This window comes from Sorex araneus, chromosome 2, assembly GCF_027595985.1.
Source record: "Sorex araneus isolate mSorAra2 chromosome 2, mSorAra2.pri, whole genome shotgun sequence".
Classification (NCBI taxonomy): Eukaryota; Metazoa; Chordata; class Mammalia; order Eulipotyphla; family Soricidae; genus Sorex; species Sorex araneus.
The window spans coordinates 266710142-266732852 of record NC_073303.1 but is presented as its reverse complement, the minus strand read 5'-3'; the positions used below and the strand labels follow the sequence as shown (position 1 = coordinate 266732852).

Here is a 22711-nt window from a genome sequence, read left to right as displayed (position 1 = left end):
CCCCCACCCAGTCCAACCCACACCCGACTCTCGAGGCACGGCACGGCACGAGAAACGGCCCCTAAATACATTTGACAGTGTCACCCGAGTGCCCCATAAAACCAGAAAACAAGGACAAAAGTCCCAAAGTCCCAAATCCAAGCTGCCCACAGCCAGGGGCTCTGCTGGGGCCCCCTTCACAGAGGGCCACCGGGATTCCACTGCTGCCCCGGCCGCCGAGAGACAGGGCTCCGGGCCTCTCGGAGCCCAGAGCCAGCCCGGGGCTGAGACGCTCAATAGGAACCTCAAGGGCCCCGCTGCGGGGGCCGGAGCAATAGCACAGCGGGGAGCCCTTGCACCTGGCCAACCCGGGTTCAATTCCCAGCATCCCACCTGGTCCCCCCAGCACCACCAGGAGTGATCCCTGAGTGCAGAGCCAGGAGTCAGCCCTGAGCATCGCCGAGTGTGACCCAAATAGGAAAAAAAAAAAAAAAAAAGGCCCCAACCACTCCTTCCTGTGCACACACACACGTGCTCTGGAGACACGGGGACGGGTCCTTGCCTAAGTCTCGCTGAACGGGGGCAGCGCGGGGAGGGGAACCCAAACAGGCAAACTGTCCATAGATGCAGAGACACCTTGGTTCAAAGGCTGCTCAGGCAGGAAAAGCCTTCACAGCACGGTGTGTGTGTGTGTGTGTGTGTGTGTGTGTGTGTGTGTGTTGGGGACAGAACGATGTCAGGAGTCATTCCTTTTTTCGGTTCCTGGGCCAGCCCATCTGCACCCCACGCCTCACGGGCGCTCGGTGGGGTGCTGTGGAATAACTCTCTCCCCAGGAGCTCACGGTTGCCGTCACAAGCCTAACTCTGCCCGGGCACCTGCTGATGCCATTTCCCCGGAATTCATCAACGCCAGGCAACCGTGACGGAAACCCGCCTTTTCCCTCCCCGTCACCGCCGCATCCAGGGAGCAGAAGCAGGCCCCACCGGAAAAGGAAATTTTCTATTTGCAAGAACAAGAGATGGGGCCGGCTGGCACGGGAAGACTCGGGTCTGCGAGGGGCCTGGCAAACAGCTGGCACTAAAAGGAGTGTGTTAATTTAATAGGCGCTTTCTCCAGGGACACCCAACAGGGCTCTGCCTGCCCAGGACGGGGTGGAAACCGTGCCAGCTTCCCCGGGGGGCTGACCGCACCTCCAGGGGTCATCGGGGCACGCTCCCAATTTCCTGGAGCCCCAAGGCCCCACAGAGGTGGGGGGAAATCACACTTGACAGACAGAAAGGTTCTGCGTCTCCCCCCAGAAGCAGCAGCTAACCTGAGCCCCCAGGCCCCATGTATGACCCTGGGTGCGGGCTCCGAATTACAACTCTCCTGCATCTCCAAAAAGCAATTAATAGGGCGCTGCCCCGGCCCGCAGGCAGGGAAGATTTCCTCTGAAGTCATTTCTCTGCTCCCCTCGGGCCCCTGGCAGATGCCCGGCCCGTGCCAACCTGTCCGGCTGATGCGCTTCCGCCCCACCCCCTCCGGCGCCCCTCCCTGTCTCGCCTTCCAGAACCGGGGCGCCGGGAGCACCTCCCACCCCGCGACCTGCAGGGATTCCCCGGTGGAGGGGGAGTGAGTCAGATCTCCCACCCGCCCACCTCCAGGCGTAGGTTCTGGAAGGAGGAAGGGCAGAGCCCGCGGCCGGTCGCCCTCGTGACACCGGAGCATCCGCCCTGGCGCGCGCGCGCGCGGGGGCCGGTGGCGGCCGGGGGGACCCGCCCGCCCCCGCCCGCCCGGGGCGGGGTGCGGGGGACACAAAGCCGCGACGCCGCGGCCCGGGAGCGTGAGTCACCGGCGGGCTCCGGTCATTCCATTGCCGTGAGTCGCCGCCCCCTCCCCCCGCCGCGATGAATGGGCCGCGGGGCCGCGCGGGGCGGGGACGCGCGCGCGCGCCCGCCAACTTACGGAGGTGGAGTTGGTCCTCGGCGGGCCCTGGTCGCGCCCCTCCTGCTCCCGGAACTGCAGCCCCGCCAGGTGCCTCTCCAGCGCCTCCCAGTCCATGGGAGGCTCGGGGGGCTCCTCGGGGCCGCCGTCCGCCGGCGCGGGCGTCTGCAGCGCGCGGCGGGGGCCCCCGGGCCGGCCGGCCGCCGCCTCCACGTTGCCATTGTGCCCCGGGTCCCGGGGGTCGTGCGGGGGCGCGTGGCCGTTGGGCGCGGGGGGCCGCATAGCCGGGGGCGCCCGCGTGCCGCCGCCCACGCCGCGGGTCCCCGCGCTCACGTGCCCCGGGCCCCGCGCCGGACAGCGGCGCCCGCGGCCCGCGCGCTCGTCCTCGCCGTCCTCGCCGTCCTCGCCCGGCGCCCACTCGCCCGCGCCCGGGGGGGCGTCCAGCGGGAAGGGCTCCTCATAGTCCTCCAGCGCCGACTCCAAGTCCAGGCTGCCCCCCGGCGACGTCGCGGGCTGGCCCTCGGAGCACGGGGTCACTTTGGCGGAGTTGGACCGCGAGCTGGCGCTGCTGCGGCCGTCGCTGCCGAGCTCCATCCCATCCTCTCGGGAGTCCTGTGGGGAGCAGAGAGTCAGCGGCCGCCCCCCGCCCGCGCCCCGCGCCCCGCGCCCCCCGCCCGGCCGGCCGGCCCCGCGCTGACCCTCAGAGCGGCCGCGGGGCCCCGGGCTCGGGAGCAGGTTGCGCCGGGAGCGCCCCGCACCCCGCCCCGGGCGCCCCACACACTTTCCCCGAGGAAGTGCATTCCCGGGGGGCGGGCCGCCGGAGGGGGCGGCTGCGGAGCCCGCACCTCGCGGGCCGACGCCGCCCCCGGCCCGCCCGCGCCCCGCCCCGGCCCGCCGCGCCCCGCCCCGCGCTCCGCCCCGCGCGCCCGCCGCGCCCGCCGCGCCCCCGCCGCGCCTGGCCGGCCCCGGGCCCGGGCGGGGGCGCTCCCGCTCCTCGGGGCGCGCGGCTCCCGGCGCCCCCCCAGACCCGAGCCGGCCCCGCCCAGAGGCGCGGCCACGCGCTCGGTCTCGGAGGCGGCGGTGGCGGCCGCGGGGAGGGGCGTGGGGCGCACACGCGGCGTTCGGGGGAGGTGGTGGGGACCCCCAGGCGCACCCTGGTGTTGGGGGCCGCGCCGCATGCCCTCTTGGGGCGCTGGGTACCCTCCCGCCGCCCCCCTTCCCCCGGTCCCCTATCCCACGCGGGCCATCCAGGGTCCGGCGCCACGTGCGAGGTCCCGCGGCCCCTCCAAGTTGGGGCCGTGGGACCCGCAGCTTGGGGGCAGGCGCGTGTGGGCCGGTGGGTCCTGGAAGCCCCAGGGCCTTAGAGAGGCTGGGGTGGGGCTCTGCTGGGCCTCCCCGCATCCTCTGGAAGGGGTCCGAGCCTCGTGCGCGCAGGCGGGGTGGGGTGGAGGCCTGCAGGGCGACAGAGACCCTCTCTGGATTAGGGCGGCAGGTGGGGGGGCTGGCAACCCCTCCTCCGGGCAGCACCCAAACCAGCAGACAGGACCCGCACCTTGGCCGCCCCCCAACCATCCCTGGCTGGGCCCTGATGTGCTGGGGCCCCTGGGTGCGAGGCGCTGGGGTTACAGGTTTAGGTGCCCACGTGCCCCAGAGGAAGTTGCAATGGAGGAGTCAGGAGGGTGGGCTTAGCCTTGGTCCGGGGCCAGCTCTGCGGTCAGCAGGGGCCACTGCGGGCTGAGGCCTAACCCCGGGCTGGCCCACCGGGCGGCAGCTGGCCTTGCTTGGGGGAAGTGGCTGCCCCTGCCGTCCTCTCTCCACGGGCACTTGGGGGAAGACCCTTTGTCTAGGGGTTCAGCACTCGCCTGCACCCTTAAACTCCTGGATGCAGAACTCCGTGACTGATTGGCAGGTGGGGTCCCGGGGCTGCCCCTGGAGGCCATTCCTGTAACGTGTGCACGGGCCCCATCTGCAAGGGCTGGCAGTGTGGGGGGCTGGGTACAAACACACACACACACACACACACACACCATGCACACACATATGCACACACACACACCATACACACGCACACTCACTGGCTTCCTGGGCTGGCAGGGCCCATCAGGACCCCAGTCCCGCTGCCCAGCTAAAGTGCTCTCAGAGAGGCATTTAGCGGGGGCGGCACAGCCAGGGGTTTCCCAGCCCCGGGCGCAGGGTCTGCCTTAGCTCCTGAGCAGGCAGCCAGGATAGGGGGCAAAGCAACGGTTCCCTCAGGTGTCCCATCCCCTATCTCCGCCTCCGCCTCCAGCTGAGAAGCCTGGAGGACTCTGGTCACAGTGCTCCCCATAGCGCCCTGCAGGGAGCCGGGCCGTGTGCACAGAACATTCCATCAGCCAGAGCTGCACCCTGGCACTGAGGCCTTGGTGGGGACCAGCGGGCAGCGGCCCGTGTGGCTGCCTCGCCCCCACTCACCCATCACTCAGCCAGAGGCCCCAGCTCCTCACTGCTGCTCCCACTCGGTGCCCCGCCAGCCCCTGGCCACTGGGCTCCCTCCCAGGCCAGGCCAGGCCTCGCCACGCGTGAGAATAGCTGGGCTGCAAATGCTTCCTCAAGCTGTGTGTGGGACCCCGGCCCCGATTCAGGCAAAAGTGGCCGCCCTGGCCGGAGCCATCGGACAGCGGGGGGGACGGCTCGCTGGCGTGCAGCTGGCCCGTTTGGTCCCCGAGCACGGCCAGGAGTGATCCCAGACACAGAGCCAGGAGTATCCCCTGGGGGCAGGCGCCCCTGACAGCGCTGCCGGGGGCGCTAAGGCTGGTTACGGGTCATGTCATCCTCCCGGGGGGGGGGGCAGGGGACCCAGCGCTGTTCACGGGAGGCCACGGGTGGACGCAGAGGCCGGACGGGAACTGGGCAGGATCCCAGGGCCGTGCACTGACCAGCGTCCAGCTCTCCTGGTCTCCGGTGACTTCAAGACGAGTCCGAGAAGGGACCGGGGCCCACGCTGTGGCCTGGGCACGGCACCGAGCCGTGGGGCCGTGGGTGCACACGTGAGTGAACGTGGGTATGCACGAGGTGTCCGTGGTGTAGGAGGGTTCGTGTGAGTGTGAATGACGCTGTGTGTGAACGTGCGTGTGCGGACGTGCACTGTGAATCTGTACAAATACACACATGAATGTGTACCTGCGAGTTGGTGTGAGTGTATATATGTGTATAAGGTTGTGTGAGTGTATATGTCTGAATGTGACTATGACCATATATATGTGGGCATGTGTATGAAGCATGTGAGTGTGTGTGAATGCATGTGTGTGGGAATGTGCATATGTGTCTACATATGTGGGTAGGAATGTGGATGAGCATGTATATATGAATGCATGTGTGAGTGTATGTGTGGGGACGTATATGCATATGTATGAACATGTGAGTGTGCATATATATGATGTGTGTGAGTGCATGTATGAATGTGTATGCATGAAAGTATGGGTGGGTGCATGTATGAATGTGTATGTGGGTGAGCACGTATGAATATGTGTGAACATGCATATATGTATGTTGGTGAGCATGCATGTATGATGTGTGTGGGTGAGCATGCATGTATGAATGTGTGTGAGCGTGAATGAATGATCTGTGTGAGCGTGCATATATGATGTGTGCGAGCGTGCATATATGTGGGTGAGTGTGGATGTATGATGTGTGGGTAAGTGTATGATGTGTGTGAGCATGTGTGTGAGCATGTGCGTGTATGAGCAGGCATGGATGTGTGTGTAAGCGTGCATTGTGAAAACACTTGTATAACATTTGTTATACAAGTGTTGTGATCATATGTGAACCTGCGTGTGTCTGCAGAGGCGGCTTCAGGACAGTGCTCCTCACTCAGTGCTCCCTTGGCAGTGGGCGAGGCAGGAGAGTTGGCCGTGTGAGGACAGCAGAGACAGGCCCCAGACAGGCTTTCACTCATGTCCCCCGCCGGCCCTTCTGGGAGGCCCTCGGGCGGCAGGACGGGTCTGTGGGGCCCTTGAGGAGCCTGTGAGGGTGTGAGCCAGGACCCCGGGCGGCCCTGCGGCTCTGAGGTTGCTGGCCAGCCTCCCCGTCCCCAGGCTGCGTGTCCCTCAGGTCAGGGCCTGACTGCAGCCCCAGAGTGTGTCTGCTCTCCACCCCCGGGACAGCCGCAGTGTGTGGGGGGGGGGGCGGGGGGAGGGGGCCGTGTACTCAGAACATGAGCTTTGACCTGTCTCTCTGCGAGGGGCTGGGCTGTCCTGTGAACAAGCAGGAGAGCGCGATGGGGAGGGCAGGAGGCTGCTTGGGCTGTTCTGTGTTTGGGGCCGCACCGCTGGTGCTCCCGGCTTGCGCCTGTGGTGCTGGGGGTTGATCCGGGTACCGCGTGCTGGGTAACCACCCTCCTCGCTGTGGACTGCTCAGCGTACAGGGCCTCGGGCCACCTTCGGGGGTGGGGGCCTGTCTCTGCGGGCTCCTCTGGGGACAGCCTGTCTCTGGAGGCTGAGTTAGCCCCACCCGGCAGGGCCTCGGAGTGGGCGCGGAGCCTGGCGCTTCGTCCCTGTTTCTGCGGAGCCGGTGGGCTGGGCTTAGTTCCTGTGCCTTCGTGTCTGGGTATTTTGGGGAACGGACCAAGAGACACCTAAAATAATTGCCTTCATTTATAGCGCTGAACTTTAAAACGGGGGAAAAGTCCCTCAGAAGAAACATTAGCGTCTCCTTTCTGTTCTCTCTCGAGCCCAAACTGCATTTAGTCCCCGCGTCGGCCTCCGTGCAAGCGGAACGGCAGACGCCCCCTCAGCACCCGCAGGCTCGCTCCGTGGCCTCTTTTCTCCACCAGAAACCAGGACAGACGTGGCCTCGCGGGAGGACCCGGGCAGGGGCAGGGAGGTGACGCAGAGGGCACGTGACGGGAGCCAGCAGGGGCCCCGGGCACAGGAGTGGCGGCCCTGGAGTTGTGCGGCCGCTCAGCGCTGCCCACGGACTTGGCTTGCGGGGCCCTGGCTGGAAACGCGTCCTCTGAGGCGAGGACTGTGCTGGCCCAAGAGTCCGACCTCAAGTGGGCACCGACCCCCTTGACACACACACATCCTCTCCCGGAAGTTGGCGCCACCACCGCACACCAGCTCATCTTCTCTGCTGAGCTCCTGGCAGTTCTTCACTGGGCCTCTGCATTCCCAGAACCCAGGCCTCATCACACCTGGAACTGCCGTGGTGGCTGGGGCCCCAGGGTAGAGACCCAGGCCCAGGGTAGAGATCCAGGCCCCGCTTAGAGACCCAGGCCCCGGGGTAGAGACCCAGGCCCCAGGGTAGAGACCCAGGCCCCAGGGTAGAGACCCAGGCCCCAGGGTAGAGACCCAGGCCCACAGTTAGAGACCCAGGCCCCAGGGTAGAGACCCAGGCCCACAGGGTAGAGACCCAGGCCCACAGTTAGAGACCCAGGCCCCAGCTTAGAGACCCAGGCCCCGGGGTAGAGACCCAGGCCCCAGGGTAGAGACCCAGGCCCACGGGGTAGAGACCCAGGCCCACGGGGTAGAGACCCATGCCCCAGGGTAGAGACCCAGGCCCCAGGGTAGAGACCCAGGCCCACGGGGTAGAGACCCAGGCCCAGGGTAGAGACCCAGGCCCCAGGGTAGAGACCCAGACCCCGGCTTAGGGACCCAGGCCCTGGCGTAGAGACCCAGGCCCTGGCGTAGAGACGTACTTTAGGGATGAGAGCTGGAGCCAGAATTGATGGGACAGACATCTGCGCTGACACCGGGGCAGGGCCATCGTTGGACTTAGCAGAGAGGGTCACGCCTCCAGCCCTGAGCTTCAGAGAGAGTCAGGAGGAGGGGGACAGCCGTGGGGGGCTAGTTACTCCGAAAGCTCCAGCCTAGGGACCCAAATGACCAGTGAGGGTGTGAGGGTCAGGGCCAGTGTTTCCCACACTCAGCCGGCCAGCAGCCCTTTCCTGGGGGCGGGGGGTGGCGGGAAGAAGCCGCTCAGCACCCTTGGACATGAACTGTCTTTGAGTCGACAAACAGAAGTTGTACCTGAGGCTAGCGCAGCTGCACCCCAGACCCCAGGCCGGCTCCCCGGACGGTCCTGGGCCGGCCCTGGAGATGGGCCCAGCCCGAAGCACATGGCGGCACTCACAATAGCTCTGATTTAGCTTCAGCCTCAGCACAGCGGAACCGGGTGGGAGGGATGTTTAACCAAACGGGGAGGTGTGTTCGTGGAATAACGGCAGTCAAAAGAGATGCTTCTGAAAATTACAGCCTCGGGCTGAAGAAAGGAGGGCCCAGGCTGCTCATGCCGTCTACAAACGGGGGAAATGCAGCTGCCTGTTAACCGTGGGGGACCAGGGACAGGAGCCTGGAGGTGAGCGTTCAAACTGTTTCCCACTTTTGTTCTGTTTTGTTGTGGGCAGTGCTGGAGACGGACCCCGGGCCTCACACAGGCCAGACGGTGCCCGCGCCTCCCCCTGCCCCGCCCCATCCCCGCCCCCCGCAAGGCTTGAAGCCCTGGTGTCTACTTGTAGTTTTCAATTACTTCATAATCACCAAACACACGCTAATACTTTTACGACACAGAGCAAATTACGCATGCTTATTTTACTCCAAATGAATAACTCCGGAGGTGTTTAAGAATTCCATTAGAATAATTGCTCAGATTAGAATTTATGTAACTCTCGTGACAAATCCTCCATAAAGCAGAGATATTCATAATTCGTTTTGTGAATCACCTAATAACTTGACATTTTGGATTTAGAATTTTTTTTTTCCCTCTCAAACCCTGGATTGAGTAAGCGGCCCAGGACAAGCCTGTCACCATAACGGACCCCAGCAGGGGCTGACAAACATTTTCTGCGAAGGGTTAAATGGTACTTATGGCTTTGTGGGTCAGGGGGTCTTGGTGGCATCTTAAATTTTTTTTTTTTTTGCTTTTTGGGTCACACTTGGTGATGCACAGGGGCTATTCCTGGCTCTACACTCAGGAATTACTCCTGGCAGTGCTCGGGGGGACCCTATGGGATGCTGGGAATTGAATCTGGGTTGTCCGCGTGCAAGGCAAACGCCCTCCCCGCTCTGCTATTGCTCCAGCCCCACAGAGCGCACTATTTTTTCCCCCCTCCCAAGTTTGTCTCTTACCATAAAACAATGCAAATACTCCAAGATTCGGTACTCTCTACCCTGCGAACCGGAGGAGCATCTCTGCACTGTGGGAGGAAGGTCACCCCCCGGCTTCCCAGACCGCGTGTCCTCCGCATTCCCAGAGACTGTCCGGGTCAGCGCCCGCCCTTGCTCTCCACCTCGGCACCAAACGTCCTTCGCTAAGTCCTGTGAGGGCGCCATGCCTGGCCGTCCACCCACCTCCCAGCTGCCCTCTGTGCCGGCCTGGTCCACGCTGCCGTCCGGTGGCCGAGGCCGGACCATCTGGCCCGCATCCGCCATCGCTTCCCTTCCTCGTCCTGTCTCGCGCTTCCTTTCCGGGGTCTCCCCTCTGCTGCAGCACAAGGCAGGCTCGGGGAACGCCCACCCCTCCCATCTACGCCGGCACCTGAACTCCCCTCTGGATGCCTCTCTGGAGCCAGCGCGTGCCGGAGAGTCTGAGAGGCGGCAGGAAACGGTTTGCACAGCACGAGACGGTGTGACGTGAGGACTCACGCGTGCAGGGGGTGCACGGCTGCCGGGGAAGGGTTTTGCACACGTGCAGGGGGTGCACGGCTGCCAGGGAGGGGGTTTGCACAAGTGCAGGGGGTGCACGGCTGCCAGGGAGAGGGTTTGCACACGTGCAGGGGGTGCACGGCTGCCGGGGAGGGGGGTTGCACACATCAGGGGGTGCACGGCTGCCGGGGAGGGGTTTTGCACACATGCAGGGGGTGCACGGCTCCCTGGGAGGGGGGTTGCACACGTGCAGGGGTGCACGGCTTCTGGAGAGGGGCTTCGCACGCCACCCACAGGCCCGACAAGTACCGCTTGCTCTGCTCACCCCGGAGAGAGGAGCCAGCTGCAGCCCCAATCTGACCCATTTTGCTAATTGTTACTGATTACATTTTTAAAATTACACTCGCAACTCTCAGCCTCTACGTAACCGTCTGCTCAGAGACCGTCCGTTTTATCCCAGGGCAACAGGCGTGTGGAGGCTTCCCCTGGCGTGAGTTTTTGCTGATGCTGGAGAGACCGTCACCGGGTCCTGCACATGCTCGTCTATCTTCCCGATTACCCTGACACCAGAACCTGCAACATGAAGCCGTGCAAAGGGCCTCTCGCGAGCAGGTGGCTGGGGACGCCGCGGCCTCCGGCTCTGCGGCCTAGTGACGGGCAGTAACCTTCAGAAGCAGCCTGGCACGGGCTCCCAGGGTGCTGCCAGGGGCTGCCCCGTCCTGGGAGCAGAGCCGACGGGCCTCAGTGCCCACGCAGGGGACCCCAGTTCTTCCCGTTGCCCTCAGAAATAGTCTCTCCCCCCGTTTTTTTCTGGCCACGCATCGTATTTTCGCAAGAAAAGGCTTTTTCTGAGTTATTCTTGGCTTTTTTTTTCCCCTTTTCTATTTTGGGAGGGGCGAGGACGGGCACCGGGGGTCAGGCCCAGGGTCTCGCACATGAGAGACAAGTGCTCTCGGGCTGGTCTGCACCCCCAGACTCAATTATTTCCACTTGGTCAAGTCCATTCTGAAAAGCAAAGCCGCGCGGCCTTTGGCTTGGTGACACTGAAACAGGGGTTTCACGTCGAGGCGCCCAGCTGCAGAGACCAGGGAGCTCTTTCTTCCCCTTCTGTTCTTCTTGGAGGACAAATTCAAAGCCAGAGGGAAGCCCGGAGTTAGCCGCTAGAAGCAGCAAACTCAGAGGATTCCCAGGCCGGCCAGAGCGGGTCTCGCTCCCCTGCGAGGGGCTTAGAGCCGCATTCCTCCCCCCAACCGGCAGAACTGCGGGGATGGGGTGAGGGCCTGTGGGGAGGGAGGTCTCGCTGAGCTGCTGGGACAGTGGGAGTCCTGCCCCGCCACGTGACCCAACTGTGTTCTTGGTCCTTTTAGGCCGTGGGCGGCACAGATAGTGGTACTCGGGCTATTCTGGCTCTGTGCTTGGGGCATCGGGGTCACACTAGAGGTGCCCAGGAAGGGGTTTGCCAAACCCTGGGTTTGCCGCAGGCAGAGAGAGCGCCCTACCCACTGTCCTGTCTCTCCGCCCTTGGCTTTATTTGGCAGTTTTTGGTTTTTGATCTGTATCCATCAGACCCTGAGCCTTCAAGTTTTGGATCAACTTAAATTTATCTTTTTTCAGTGGTGGGGGCAGGTGTGGGGGAGTGGCACACCCGGGGGGCACTCGGGGCTGACTCCTGCCTCTGTGCTCAGGGGTCACGCCGTGCAGTGCTCAGGCGACCATATAAGATGCTGGGGATCGAACCCGGGTCCACCAAATGCAAGGTGAGTGTCTTCCCACTGTCCCAGCTCTCCACCCTGTGAGTTGATCTTTTTTATTTGGTGCGGGGCATGGAAGTAAACCGGCACGGCTTCTGGGGTCCTCCGGCCCGGCCAGCCCTCCCCCCTCCTGACTCAGGACCCCCCGAGAACCCCATAATGGACACAGGGGCCGGGGAGCCCGCCCTGGTCGCATTTCTGCACCCGGCCCCCTGCTCACAGAACACTCAGGACCATCCTTGCCTTGGCGTGTGGCACTGAGTGCGCCCGTCTGTGTGGCCAGGGGTGGGGGACGCCCAGCAGACCCTCAGCCCCACACCCGGTGCCCCAGGACCCACCAGGCACGGCCCGATGTGACATCCCAACAGCCCCCGCCTCTCCCGGTCACCTCCCAGGCCTGTCCCCGAAGCTCCCTCAGAAAGATCCCGGGGGGATGGCCCCCCTTTCACTGTCGTCAAACCCGAGTCCTTGGGGCTGGAGTGATAGCACAGCGGGTAAGGTGTTTGCCTTGCACGCGGCCGACCCCGGTTCTAATCCCAGCATCCCATATGGTCCCCTGAGCACCGCCAGGGGTAATTCCTGAGTGAAGAGCCAGGAGTAACCCCTGTGCATCGCCGGGTGTGACCCAAAAACCAAAAAAAAAAAAAAAAAAAAACCCGAGTCCTTGCTCAGGGCACGGTCCAGCTCCCCGCATGGCTGTGGTGGGAGACGGCGGGAGCTTGGTCTGGGAGAGTCGGTGGAGAGACGACCCAGCAGAACACTCGGGCACTGGTCCCTGCAGGCGTGGGTCAGGGGTCACTGACAGAAGGGTGGGGGGGCCGAGCGACAGTACAGCCGGGCCCCATCCCGGCATCCCACGTGGTTTCCCACCAGAGAAATCCCTGGGTACAGAGCCCGGAGCAGCCCCCAAACACAAACAAGAAACGAAGGGTAGGTGAGACCCAGGCCAGCCCGGCGCATGAGCCTCGGCCGTGGGTGCCAGCCCCACCCTGCCCACTGCGCTGCCCAGCACGGCGCTCTCCTGCCTGGGAGCCCGGGACACGGCGGGGTGATTCGGCGACACCGCACTAAGTCGGGGATGCCTCGCCCGCGACCTGTCTCCCGCCAGCACCCCCAGCAGGCCCCGTCACTGCAGTTTCCAGCTGGGAGGGCTGCTGGTGCCGCTGCCCGGGGCGGGGGTGGGGGGAGGGGGCGAGGGCGGGGGGGGGGGACGGGGGGCACCACATCCAGATCCAGCCCGAGAGGCCGGTGGCCGCCGGCCCAGCCACGCCCGTTTCCGTTCAGCGGAGCCTGGAGCCAGAAAGAGGCCAGGCCAAGGCTTCCCCTGCCCGGACACTGCCCTGAGCTGGTGTCCACGGCTGGCAACGCCTCTGCAGATGCCTGGCCGCTGCCCAGCACCTTGACCGGGCGCCACGGGGCTGGGCGTGTCCCCTCCAGACACCCCTCCGCCCTCTCCCCTCACTCTGCTTCTCCCCGGGCCGTGGCAGCAGGCCAGTGGCAGGGCAGACTCCTTGCCCGAGTGAAGGAAGGTGAGAGGAGCCCCCCCAGCCCGCCTGTAACTTCCTGTTGATTTCGGGGAACGGCCTGGAGAGGATGAAGCGACGGCCCGAAGCATCGGGAAAGCCCTGCTCAGCGACTCGCCGTGTCTGTTTGCAGAAGCATCGCAGGGGAGAGGTGGGCCGGGAGTGGGGGCAGCGACACACACAGGTTCAGCAGTGACTGGCTCCCAGATCCCCCCGCCCCTGCAAAGGGGCTGCAAGCCCACAGGCAGGGGCTCCTGTGAAGGATCCCACAGCTGGGATCTCCCAGGCAGGATCCATAGGCAGGATCCCACAGCTGATCTAGGCAGGGTCCCACAGTTGGGATCTCACAGGCAGGATCCCACAGGTGGATCTCCCTGGCAGGATCCCACAGGCAGGATCTCCCAGGCAGGATCCCACAGCAGATCTCCTAGGTAGGATCCCACAGGCAGGATCCCATAGGCAGGATCTCCCACGTAGGATCCCACAGGCAGGATCCACGGGCAGGGTGGGGCAGGGCCCAAATCCCTCAGCCCAAGCTGAGTCCCGAGCTCGACACCAGCTTGGCCCACCTCGGGTCCTTTCACCTCCCACACACCTGAGCACTGGACGGGCAGCAGGGCCTCAGCCAAGTCAGTGTCCTGCCCTCCTGGCCCCCCCCTCCTGTGGGGAGCCCAGGGCTGGGGCTGGGTAACTTTCCCACTGACCCTGACCTGAGGTCCTTATTCTAGAATGTTCTAGCGCGGCATGACGGGCCCTGCAGGATCCCCTCTGGCACCCGCTCCGGGGATATGCGACCCAATCACCCCAGCACCTCTGGCTGAGGAGGGACGAGGGGCCCAGGCTGTCCTGGGGCCCCCATCGGTGCACAGAGCTCCACGCCTCGGCCCCGGCCCCCGTCCTGCTCCTCCTGTACGTGCGCCCCACACAGAAGCACTCCTGAAGCCCTGGGTCAAGCGTCCCCCAAGGGGCAAGGTGGAGCAGAGGCCTGAGTGACCAGCGCTCCCCAAACCTGCCTCCTGAGAGACACCCACACCCTAAGCCCTCTCTCCCCCGAGCAGCCTCAGGGCTGTGGATGAGCCGCAGACCCCACACCAGGCCCTGCTCACACACAGGTGCTTCGAAAGGACAGACAGGAGTGAGGCAGAATCTCCTGTCACGGTACTAGAATCTTCTAGAGACCAGCATTCAATCCACTGTGACAATGATCCAACACAACTACTGATATGAGACCCAACACGATCACTGCTGCCAGGTCAAGCTTACAGTATCCAGATCCACCTGCGCACTGACAGCAGATCCAGTGTGATCACAGCCACCAGATCCACTTGAGAAGTGACACCAGATCCAATGTCATTACTGACTCCAGATCCATTGAGTGACACCATCCAATGTGATCACTGACTCCAGATCCTCCTGAGAAGTGACACCAGATCCAGTGTGATCACTGACTCCAGATCCACCTGAGTGACACCAGATCCAGTGTGATCACTGACTCCAGATACTGCATGACAATGGAACCCAGATCCAATATGACAACTGACACCAGATCCAAATGATTAATAACACCAGATCCAACTTAATCACTGATACCAGACTTCATGTGAGCACTGACACTGGATCTAATGTAACCACTGACATTATATCCAACATTATCACTGGTACCATATCCAATGTGACTATGAAGAACGGATCTAATGTGAGCCCTAGTACCAGATCCAATGTGATCACTGATACTATAGCCAACATGATCGCTGACAACCACACACCTCGCTGAGTCTTTCTCCAGACACTGCCCACAACATCCTTCTTCCCGTTCTGCAGACTGTGACACTGAGTCCAGCAGCTGCTTGAAGTGACGGAGTCCAGGCCATGGTGGTACCCAGACGAGACCGGCTACTGACAACGGGCTCAGCGGGGCTGAGGGGGATGCTGACATTTGTCCTGGCACTGAAATGCCATGCTGCCCCGTTTGCCACTGTTTCTCCACCTTGGTAGAGAGGCTGTTTGGGGTTTGAACGTGGGTCCACAGCCTCGCTGCCAGGAAGATGGGCCGGCACGGCGGCCGCGGGACCTGCAGCAGGAAACATGGAGACGCTCCCGCCAGTTCTTACAACCCGGCGCAAGTCCTTAAACTTACTTCTGGCTAGCTGCCTGGGCTGGAACTCGACACATCCTGCTGTTCTCCCCGGAGTGTCTGGGGCACTTTCATCCCAAGGGAAGCTGGCGGGGAGCAGAATGAGTGGAAGTGGGTTTGCCTTGAGGACTTGGGAACAATCAGGCGGTTTCCTGGGAAGGTGTGTGTGTGCCCCAGGCCCCAGCGGGTCTATAGCAGACTGTGAACGGCTTCCCTTAGGAAGGCGTGCCCTCTGCCCCTCCCCCCAGAACAATACCGCTTCCTCCAGGCAGAGAGGGAGGGGGAGAGGGAAGGAGGAGAGAGAAGGAGGGAGGGGGAGAGGAGAGAGAGAGGGAGAGGGAGAGTGCTAGCCCTAGTAGGGTCTCTGGGACCCTGCGGCTCTCCGCCCCCCCCCCCCCCCCCCCCCCGCACTGTCATCTTTATAGTAAGGCCAAGTCCAGCCTCAGTGCAGCCCAAGTGCCCGCAACACCGTCCTAAGAACGGGGAGGAGACTGAGGCACAAGAAAAAAAGACCTGGCGTGGCCCCACCTGGCCCTGAGATGGGGGGTGGGAGCTCTGAGCCCCACCCCCATGGATTTCCCTCCTTGGGGCCACAGCCAGGGGCCCTGGGGCTGCCACGAGCGGGGCTCCTCTTTCCAGGCTCCTGCAGCCCTCAGGGGGCTGCTCCCTCTGCCGTTCCCCGTGGGGGGGGGGCCCAGGACGCAGCCCCCGGGGCGCCCGGCTGGTCAATCCCCTTCCTGCGGGGGGGGGGGGGGGCGCTCAGGAAACCTAGTTCCTAACGGAATCCCTCCAGGAAACCGCGAAGGGATCTAGCCCGGCCCCAGCTGGCGCCCCCCAGAGAGAGGGGCAGGGAGACTACCCAGGCCCCGGTGCTCCTTCCTAGGCTGGGGGAGGGGCGTCCCCTCCAGTAGGGGGTGCTGGCCCCGGGTCCAGCGGGGGTACTTGGTAACCCGAGGCCGGGGCCACATCCAGCGCCTCCCGCCCCTCCCCAGGCCCCACCCCGGGGCGGGGAAGCTGTCCCGGGCTCGGGCGCCCCGAAACGGCCTTTTAAGGCTGCGGAGACGCGCCTGGCCTGCAGCCCGGGCAGCGCAGGGGCCACGCACACCGGGCCCACCCGGCCCTCTGCGCCGCCCCCTCCCTGCCCCGCCACGCCGCGCCCCTCCCCGCCCCGCCCCTGCACGCTGCCCCCCTCCCCTCCCTGCCCCTGCACGCCGCGCCCCTCCCCTCCCTCCCTACCCCTGCACGCCGCGCCCCTCCCCGCCCCTCCATGCCGCCCCCTCCCTGCCCCTGCACACCGCGCCCCTCCCCTCCCTGCCCCTGCACGCCGCGCCTCGCCCCGCCTCAGCACACCGCGCCCCTCCCCTCCCCGCCTCTCTGCACTGCACCCCTCCCTGCCCTTCCACTCCACGCCCCGCCCCGCCCCGCCCCGCCGCCGGCCGCCCCCTCCCTGTGTGCGGGGCCGTCCTGCCCGCCCAGCCGCTGGGCTTGAGCCCCCCCCCCCCCCCCCCCGACCCACAGCTAGGGCCAGTCCCAGCGCCCCGCCGGCCACGTGCACACTGCCCGCTGCCCATGGTGTGGGCCCGGGAGGTGGGAGGTGGGGGGTCCCGGGGTCCGGGAGGGGAGGCCAGGCCAGAGGTGACTCACCTGCAGACCGGCCAGCAGGCAGAGCCCCAACTTCCCGGCACCGCCTTAAAGGGACAGGCCACCTCCCTGCAGGAGAACTTAGTCCTGCACAGCCTTCTGGGGCAGAGGGCAGAGGGCAACTGGGGGCTCCACAAGAACCCCCGGTCATTGGTCATTCCTGTGCCCGCCTGGAACCCACTCTAAAGATGAACTGTGCCCTTTTGACCCCTTCCTAGGGACACAGGGAGGGAAAGCTGGAGCCGGGGGCACCCGAACTCAGGGCCATCCGCACCCTTTAGCAGCCACACGGACACACGGACACACAGACACTCAGACACACAGACACACAGACACTCAGACACACACTCCGACACACAGACACTCCGACACACAGACACTCAGACACACAGACACAGACACTCAGACACAGATACATAGACACTCAGACACACACTCTGACACACAGACACTCAGACACACAGACAGACACTCAGACACACAGACACTCAGACACACAGACACAGACACTCAGACACACAGACACAGATACACAGACACTCAGACACACAGACATACAGACCTAGACACATAGATACACATTCAGACACACACACACAGACCTAGACACATAGATACACATTCAGACACACAGACACACACTTAGACACCCAGGCACTCAGACACCCAGACACCCAGACACAGGCTACATAGACACCCAGACACACAAAAACACAGACACCCAGACACACAGACACAGACACATAGACACAGGCCGCAGAGACCCCCCGGGCTGAAGCAGGTGGGCAGGGAGGGCTGTGTCTGGGCAAGCCTCTGCCCAGGAGACTTCAGTGCCCGCCAGTGCACTCCCTGGCCTTCTGGGTTGGGTGGTTAAAAGCAATTTATAAAATGTGGCTGCAGGGTGGGGGTGGGATGGGGTTTACTTTAATAACTAAGTGGTGACCCACGGCTCCTTGCTGGGCGTGTTGGCTGACTGGGGGGAAGATTCTGACTGATGGGGAGATTCTGACTGGAGAGATTCTGACTGACTGGGGAGATCCTGACTGACTGGAGAGATACTGACTGGGGGAGATTCTGACTGGAGAGATTTTGACTGACTGGGGAAATCCTGACTGACTGGAGAGATTCTGACTGACTGGGGGAGATTCTGACTAGAGAGATTCTGACTGACTGGGGGAGATCCTGACTGACTGGGGGAGACTCTGACTGACTGGGGAGATTGCTGATTTACTGGTCTGGGCTTCTCACTCTTTCCCCACTCCAGGCCCCTTTTCCTTCAAGAAATTTTTACGCATCCCTGGGGCATAGAAAATGGGTTCCAGAACAAACATTTCCTGATAACAAATCACAAAGTCATTTTAAAACACAGAAAAGTGTTTTCCATGATCCCACAGCGGGCCACGAACTCTGCCCCTTCCCCAGCGTAAGCAGCTGGAGTGGATGGATTACGATAACGCTTAGCACCTGGACCTTAGTCTCTCAGGAACTTTTAAGACTGTGCGGATAAAGACTGCCCTGGTCCCCGTACCCGAACGCCCGGCAGGAGGAAGGATGCGGTCGGGAAAGCGCCTGCCTTGGAAGCGGGGGGCCTTGAGTTGGATCCCAGGGTCGCCCACATGCGTCCCAGCAGCTCTGCTGACTCCCCCCCTCCCACTGTTGCAACCGTGCAGGCTGCAGTTTATGGCAGGCGTGTGCAATCCCTGCAGCCAGTGACGGGCGGGCACTACAACCGGTGGACACAAGCCCCTTGAGCAAAAGGGAGGACCCCCGGGCAGCACCACCACAGCGGCGACGGATGGAAGGGCCAGGTCAAAAGGTGGACCTGTCTGTCAAAATAAACAACTGCATGGACCGAAACTCAGGGTTTCTGTAGAAGGTTCAGCAGCTTTGTAACTTAAATGAGTTAATTTTTAAAATCACTTTATTTTACTTTGTATTTGGGGGCCACACCCGCTAATGTGCAGGGCTTCCTCCTGGCTCTCGCTCAGGAATTACTCCTGGTGGTGCTCGGGAGACGAGATGTGGTGTCGGGGCTGGAAGGTCACTGTGTGCAAGGCAAACACCCTCCCCACTGTCCTATTGCTCCGGCCCTGAAAGGAATTTTGCCTGAATTATTGGCGAGCTAAATGTGAGGTAGCCCGGCTGTGGCACTGCTTCCAGGGGCACTAGGACTTTTGTCTCCGTGGCGGCCAATATTCTTCGCGGGCGGGGAGAGAGGGCGTTCTTTGAGGAGGCGGAGCTGTGATTGCTAGGACGGAATCCACAGGAAAGAGTAAACGGGAGTCAAAGTTCCAGCGACAGGGACAGGCAGGGCCCGGGCGGTGCCGGGGTGCCCAAGCTTCGAGACGAGCAGCCACACACGAGCTTCCCACACGTGGACGCTGGTGATCCTGACCGCCACGTGAGGGGGAGCTGCCCCGCCCCCCCCCCCCGACCGCAGCCAAGGAGCACGGCCAGCGGTCAGCTCTGCTCTGAGCATCACCTGGGGCTCATCGGGGCTCTGGAGCTCGGGGGACCTGCAAGTGGCCTTCGTTACGATAGTGACGGGGAGAGGAGAGCACAGTGGGCTCACGCAGCCTCTCGGGGCCCAACCCCCGGCCCCCGCCAGGAGGGACCCCTGAGCACAGAGCCAGGACTCGGTCCCTGAGCAATGCTGGTGTGGCCCCCAAACTGAAAAATAAAATAAAGATTTTAATAAACTTAACTGAACGTTGAAAGAAAAAAGAAAATAAAGGTTTTTTTCTTTTTTTTTCTGATGAAACATTAAAAGTGTAAGCTGAAGCCTACCTAGGAAAGGCTCAGATCCACCTGGTTTGGTTCATGTTCTTTTTGCAGTAAATGTGTCGCATCAGTCATAAACGACCCATTTTGGAGAAGAAGCCAGCAGAGGCAGAAGCGCCCATGAAAATAAAGGACACGTGGGGTCCCCACAGCGGCCCTAAAGCTGGGTTGTCGTTAGGGGCCTCCCCGTGGCCGGGCGCCCCCGAGGAGCCCCCTGAGACGCCCCTGTGGTCCCGGGCGTCCGTTCCCGGCAGCTGCGGCTCCTTCTGAGGCTTTTTCTCTGCTGCGCCCTCGTTCCCACAGGGACCGGCTCTGGGGGCAGAGGGAGTCGGCTCTTTGGGCACACTTACATTTGCATCGTAAACCGACTTCCTGACACAGCCACAGGCGCGACTGTTCCAGAATAAGGGGTGAAGTGGAGGGAGCGTGTGGCAGTTCCCGGGCTGGGCGGGGGGTGCGGCACCCGCTTGTCTGAGCAGCTGGCCAGGGACAGGCACAGCCCCAGAGCCTGGCGTCAACACTTCTGGGCGGTGGCTGGTGGGGTTCCCCGGCCCAGCCCCTCACGCTCCTGCATTGTTGTCCTGCCCAATAGGCTCTCCCGAGACCCCCTGAGCCCCCAGGCTGAGGGAGTCTGGCCTGCAGTGGACAGACACTTGTTTGAATTTCACTACGAACACAGATACGAGAGAGGTGCGAGCGCATTGGGCTGGCCCTGACACAGCCTGAGGAGCCTGACAGAGACTGACAGAGACTGACACAGACTGACACAGACTGACAGAGCCTGACAGAGACTGACACAGCCTGATAGAACCTGACAGAGACTGACACAGACTGACAGAGCCTGACAGAGACTGACACAGGCTGACAGAGCCTGACAGAGACTGACACAGCCTGATAGAACCTGACAGAGACTGACATAAATTGACAGAGCCTGACAGAACCTGACAGAGATTGACACAATCTGATAGAACCTGACAGAGACTGACACAGCCTGACACAGCCTGATAGAACCTGACAGAGACTGACACAGCCTGACACAGACTGACAGAACCTGAAAGAGACTGACACAGCCCGACACAGACTCATAGAGCCTGAGACTGACACAGCCAGACACAGCCTGACACAGACGGATGGCCTGACACAACCTGAGACAGCCTGACAGAGCCTGACACAGCCTAACACAGCCACCGTGGGGAATGCGGCACCCAGCCCTGCCCAGATCCCAGGGGGCCAGTCCTGAGTAGCCTGATAGAAACTGACACAATCTGACACAGCCTGACAGCCTGACAGAGTTTAACACAGCCTGACACAGCCACTGTGGGGGATGCAGCTCCTGGCCTTGCCTGGATGCTAGGGTGGGGGCAGCCCTGACGTGGCCTGATACAGCCTGAAGAGCCTGACAGAGCCAGATACAATCTGAAGAGCCTGACACAGCTAGACACAGCCTGACACAGACTGACAGAGCCTCACACAGTCTGACACAGCCTGACAGAGTCACCATGGGGTATGTAGCACGTTGCCATGCCCATATCCTGGGTGACAAGCACTGATGGAGCCTGACACAGCCTGACAGACACAGCCACCATGGGGGATGCAACTCCCGGCCATGCCCGGATCCTGAGGGCCAGCCCTGATGCAGTCTGACACAGCCGGACACATCCTGACACATCCGGACACAGCCAGGCACAGCTTGACACAGCCAGACACATCCTGACACAGTCGGACACAGCCGGACACAGTCAGACACAGCCTGACACAGCTGGACACATCCTGACACAGCTTGACACAGTTGGACACAGCCAGACACAGCCACTCCAGCGGATGCAGCCTGGCTGGGCGCCTGGGCCCCTCCCTTGCTCCGGCTCTCAGGACTCAGAGGCATCGAGGCAACTGAAGCAGGATGGTCCCCAGCCAGAATCTCTCCCCTCTGACCCTCCAGGTGCCCTTAGCCCCCACCACGCCCCACACCGGCCATGCCCAGAGGGATGACACCCACACCAGTCATTCCCAGAGACAGGACCCCACCACGACCAGAGCCCCCAACACTGGCACATCCCTGTTCTTCTGGACCCACTTCCCCAGAGAGGCAAGAACCTTCTCAGGCTCCGCCCTCCCGCCATGGGCATAAGCTCCCCCTCAAACACTCTCACCAATTGTGATGTCACCCACTGTGATGTCACCCCTACTGTGATGTCACCCCTATGACATCATCCCACTGTGATGTCACTCCAACTGGGACATCACCCTACTGTGATGTTACCCCACTATGATGTCACCCACTGTGACGTCACCATCACTGTGACGTCACCCCACTGTGATGTATCCCATTGTGACATCATGCCCACCCTGCCATCATCACGTTACTGGCTCTCAACGTCACTGTGAGATGATGATGTAATGTCATATCTAGTGACATCACCCAGGACCACAGCCAAGCGTGTGTGACCCCAGTCACTGGAGTCACCACGAAACCAACATGTGTGGGGAGGGGAGGAGCGGGGAGCAAAGAAACGGAGATTGTGCCTGAGTGACTCCGTAGGGGATGGGGTGAATGGAAGGGGCCCCCGGGGGCCCCCGGCCTCTGTTCAGCAGGAGGAGCTGGGGGGTCTGGAAGGGTCCCCAGTGCCTGCAGCGTCTGCCGCTCACGGGTGCAAGACTCGCCTCTGCTTCTTCCGGAGGCTGCCGGTCGCCTCCTTGGCCATCTGCTCCACCCACTCAGAGAGTCCAGCTCTGCTTCCCGCGGGCGGCCTCTCCGCAGCCTCTACACGGTGCCTCCCCCGAGTCGCCAGAGCCCCTCAGCACCTCCGCGGCTACAAAAGGCCAAGTGCAAAAAGCCAGTGCTCGCTCGGCGGCCAAGAGACACGCACTCATCTGTGGGGTGCGTGCTTGGGCGTCTCCCGCAGGCTCGGGAGAGCTCTGCCCGCCTCTGCAGGGCGCCAGGGGGGCGGGAAGGGCCCTCCCTTCACTGCCCTGTAGGCAGGGGTCCACTCTCCTGTTGATTTTGATCACATGTGTGAGAGCGGGCGGGCGGAGAAGCGTGGCCGGGCCTGGTCCCGCCCCGGGCACACGGGGGTCCTTCCTGGCTTTCTCAGAGCAAGATGGCTCAAAAGTATCTAAGAATTACCCAAAAGAATTACCCAAAATTACCCAAAAGAGGGTCTGGAGCGATAGCACAGCAGGTAGGGTGTTTGCCTTGCATGTGACCAACCCGGGTTCGATTCCCAGCATCCCATATGGTCCCCTGAGCACCGCCAGGGGTAATTCCTGAGTGCAGAGCCAGGAGTGACCCCTGAGCATCTCCGGGTGTGACCCAAAAAGCAAAAAAAAAAAAAAAAAAAAAGAATTACCCAAAAGAAACA

The 22711-nt window shown here is 62.5% G+C and overlaps 1 protein-coding gene across 3 annotated transcripts in view; it reads right to left on the bottom strand.

Moving 5' to 3' along the window:
* Positions 1–22711, bottom strand: part of SCHIP1 (schwannomin interacting protein 1) — a 165661-nt gene that overhangs the window by 58724 nt on the left and 84226 nt on the right. For 2 of the 3 annotated variants that reach the window (XM_055124918.1, XM_055124920.1), the window contains exon 2: positions 1925–2515. In XM_055124918.1, the coding sequence (XP_054980893.1) occupies positions 1925–2515 (591 nt within the window). Of the gene's footprint in view, positions 1–1924; positions 2516–2601; positions 2753–22711 lie in introns of those variants that run through there. The other variant, XM_055124919.1, reaches the window with a different exon arrangement.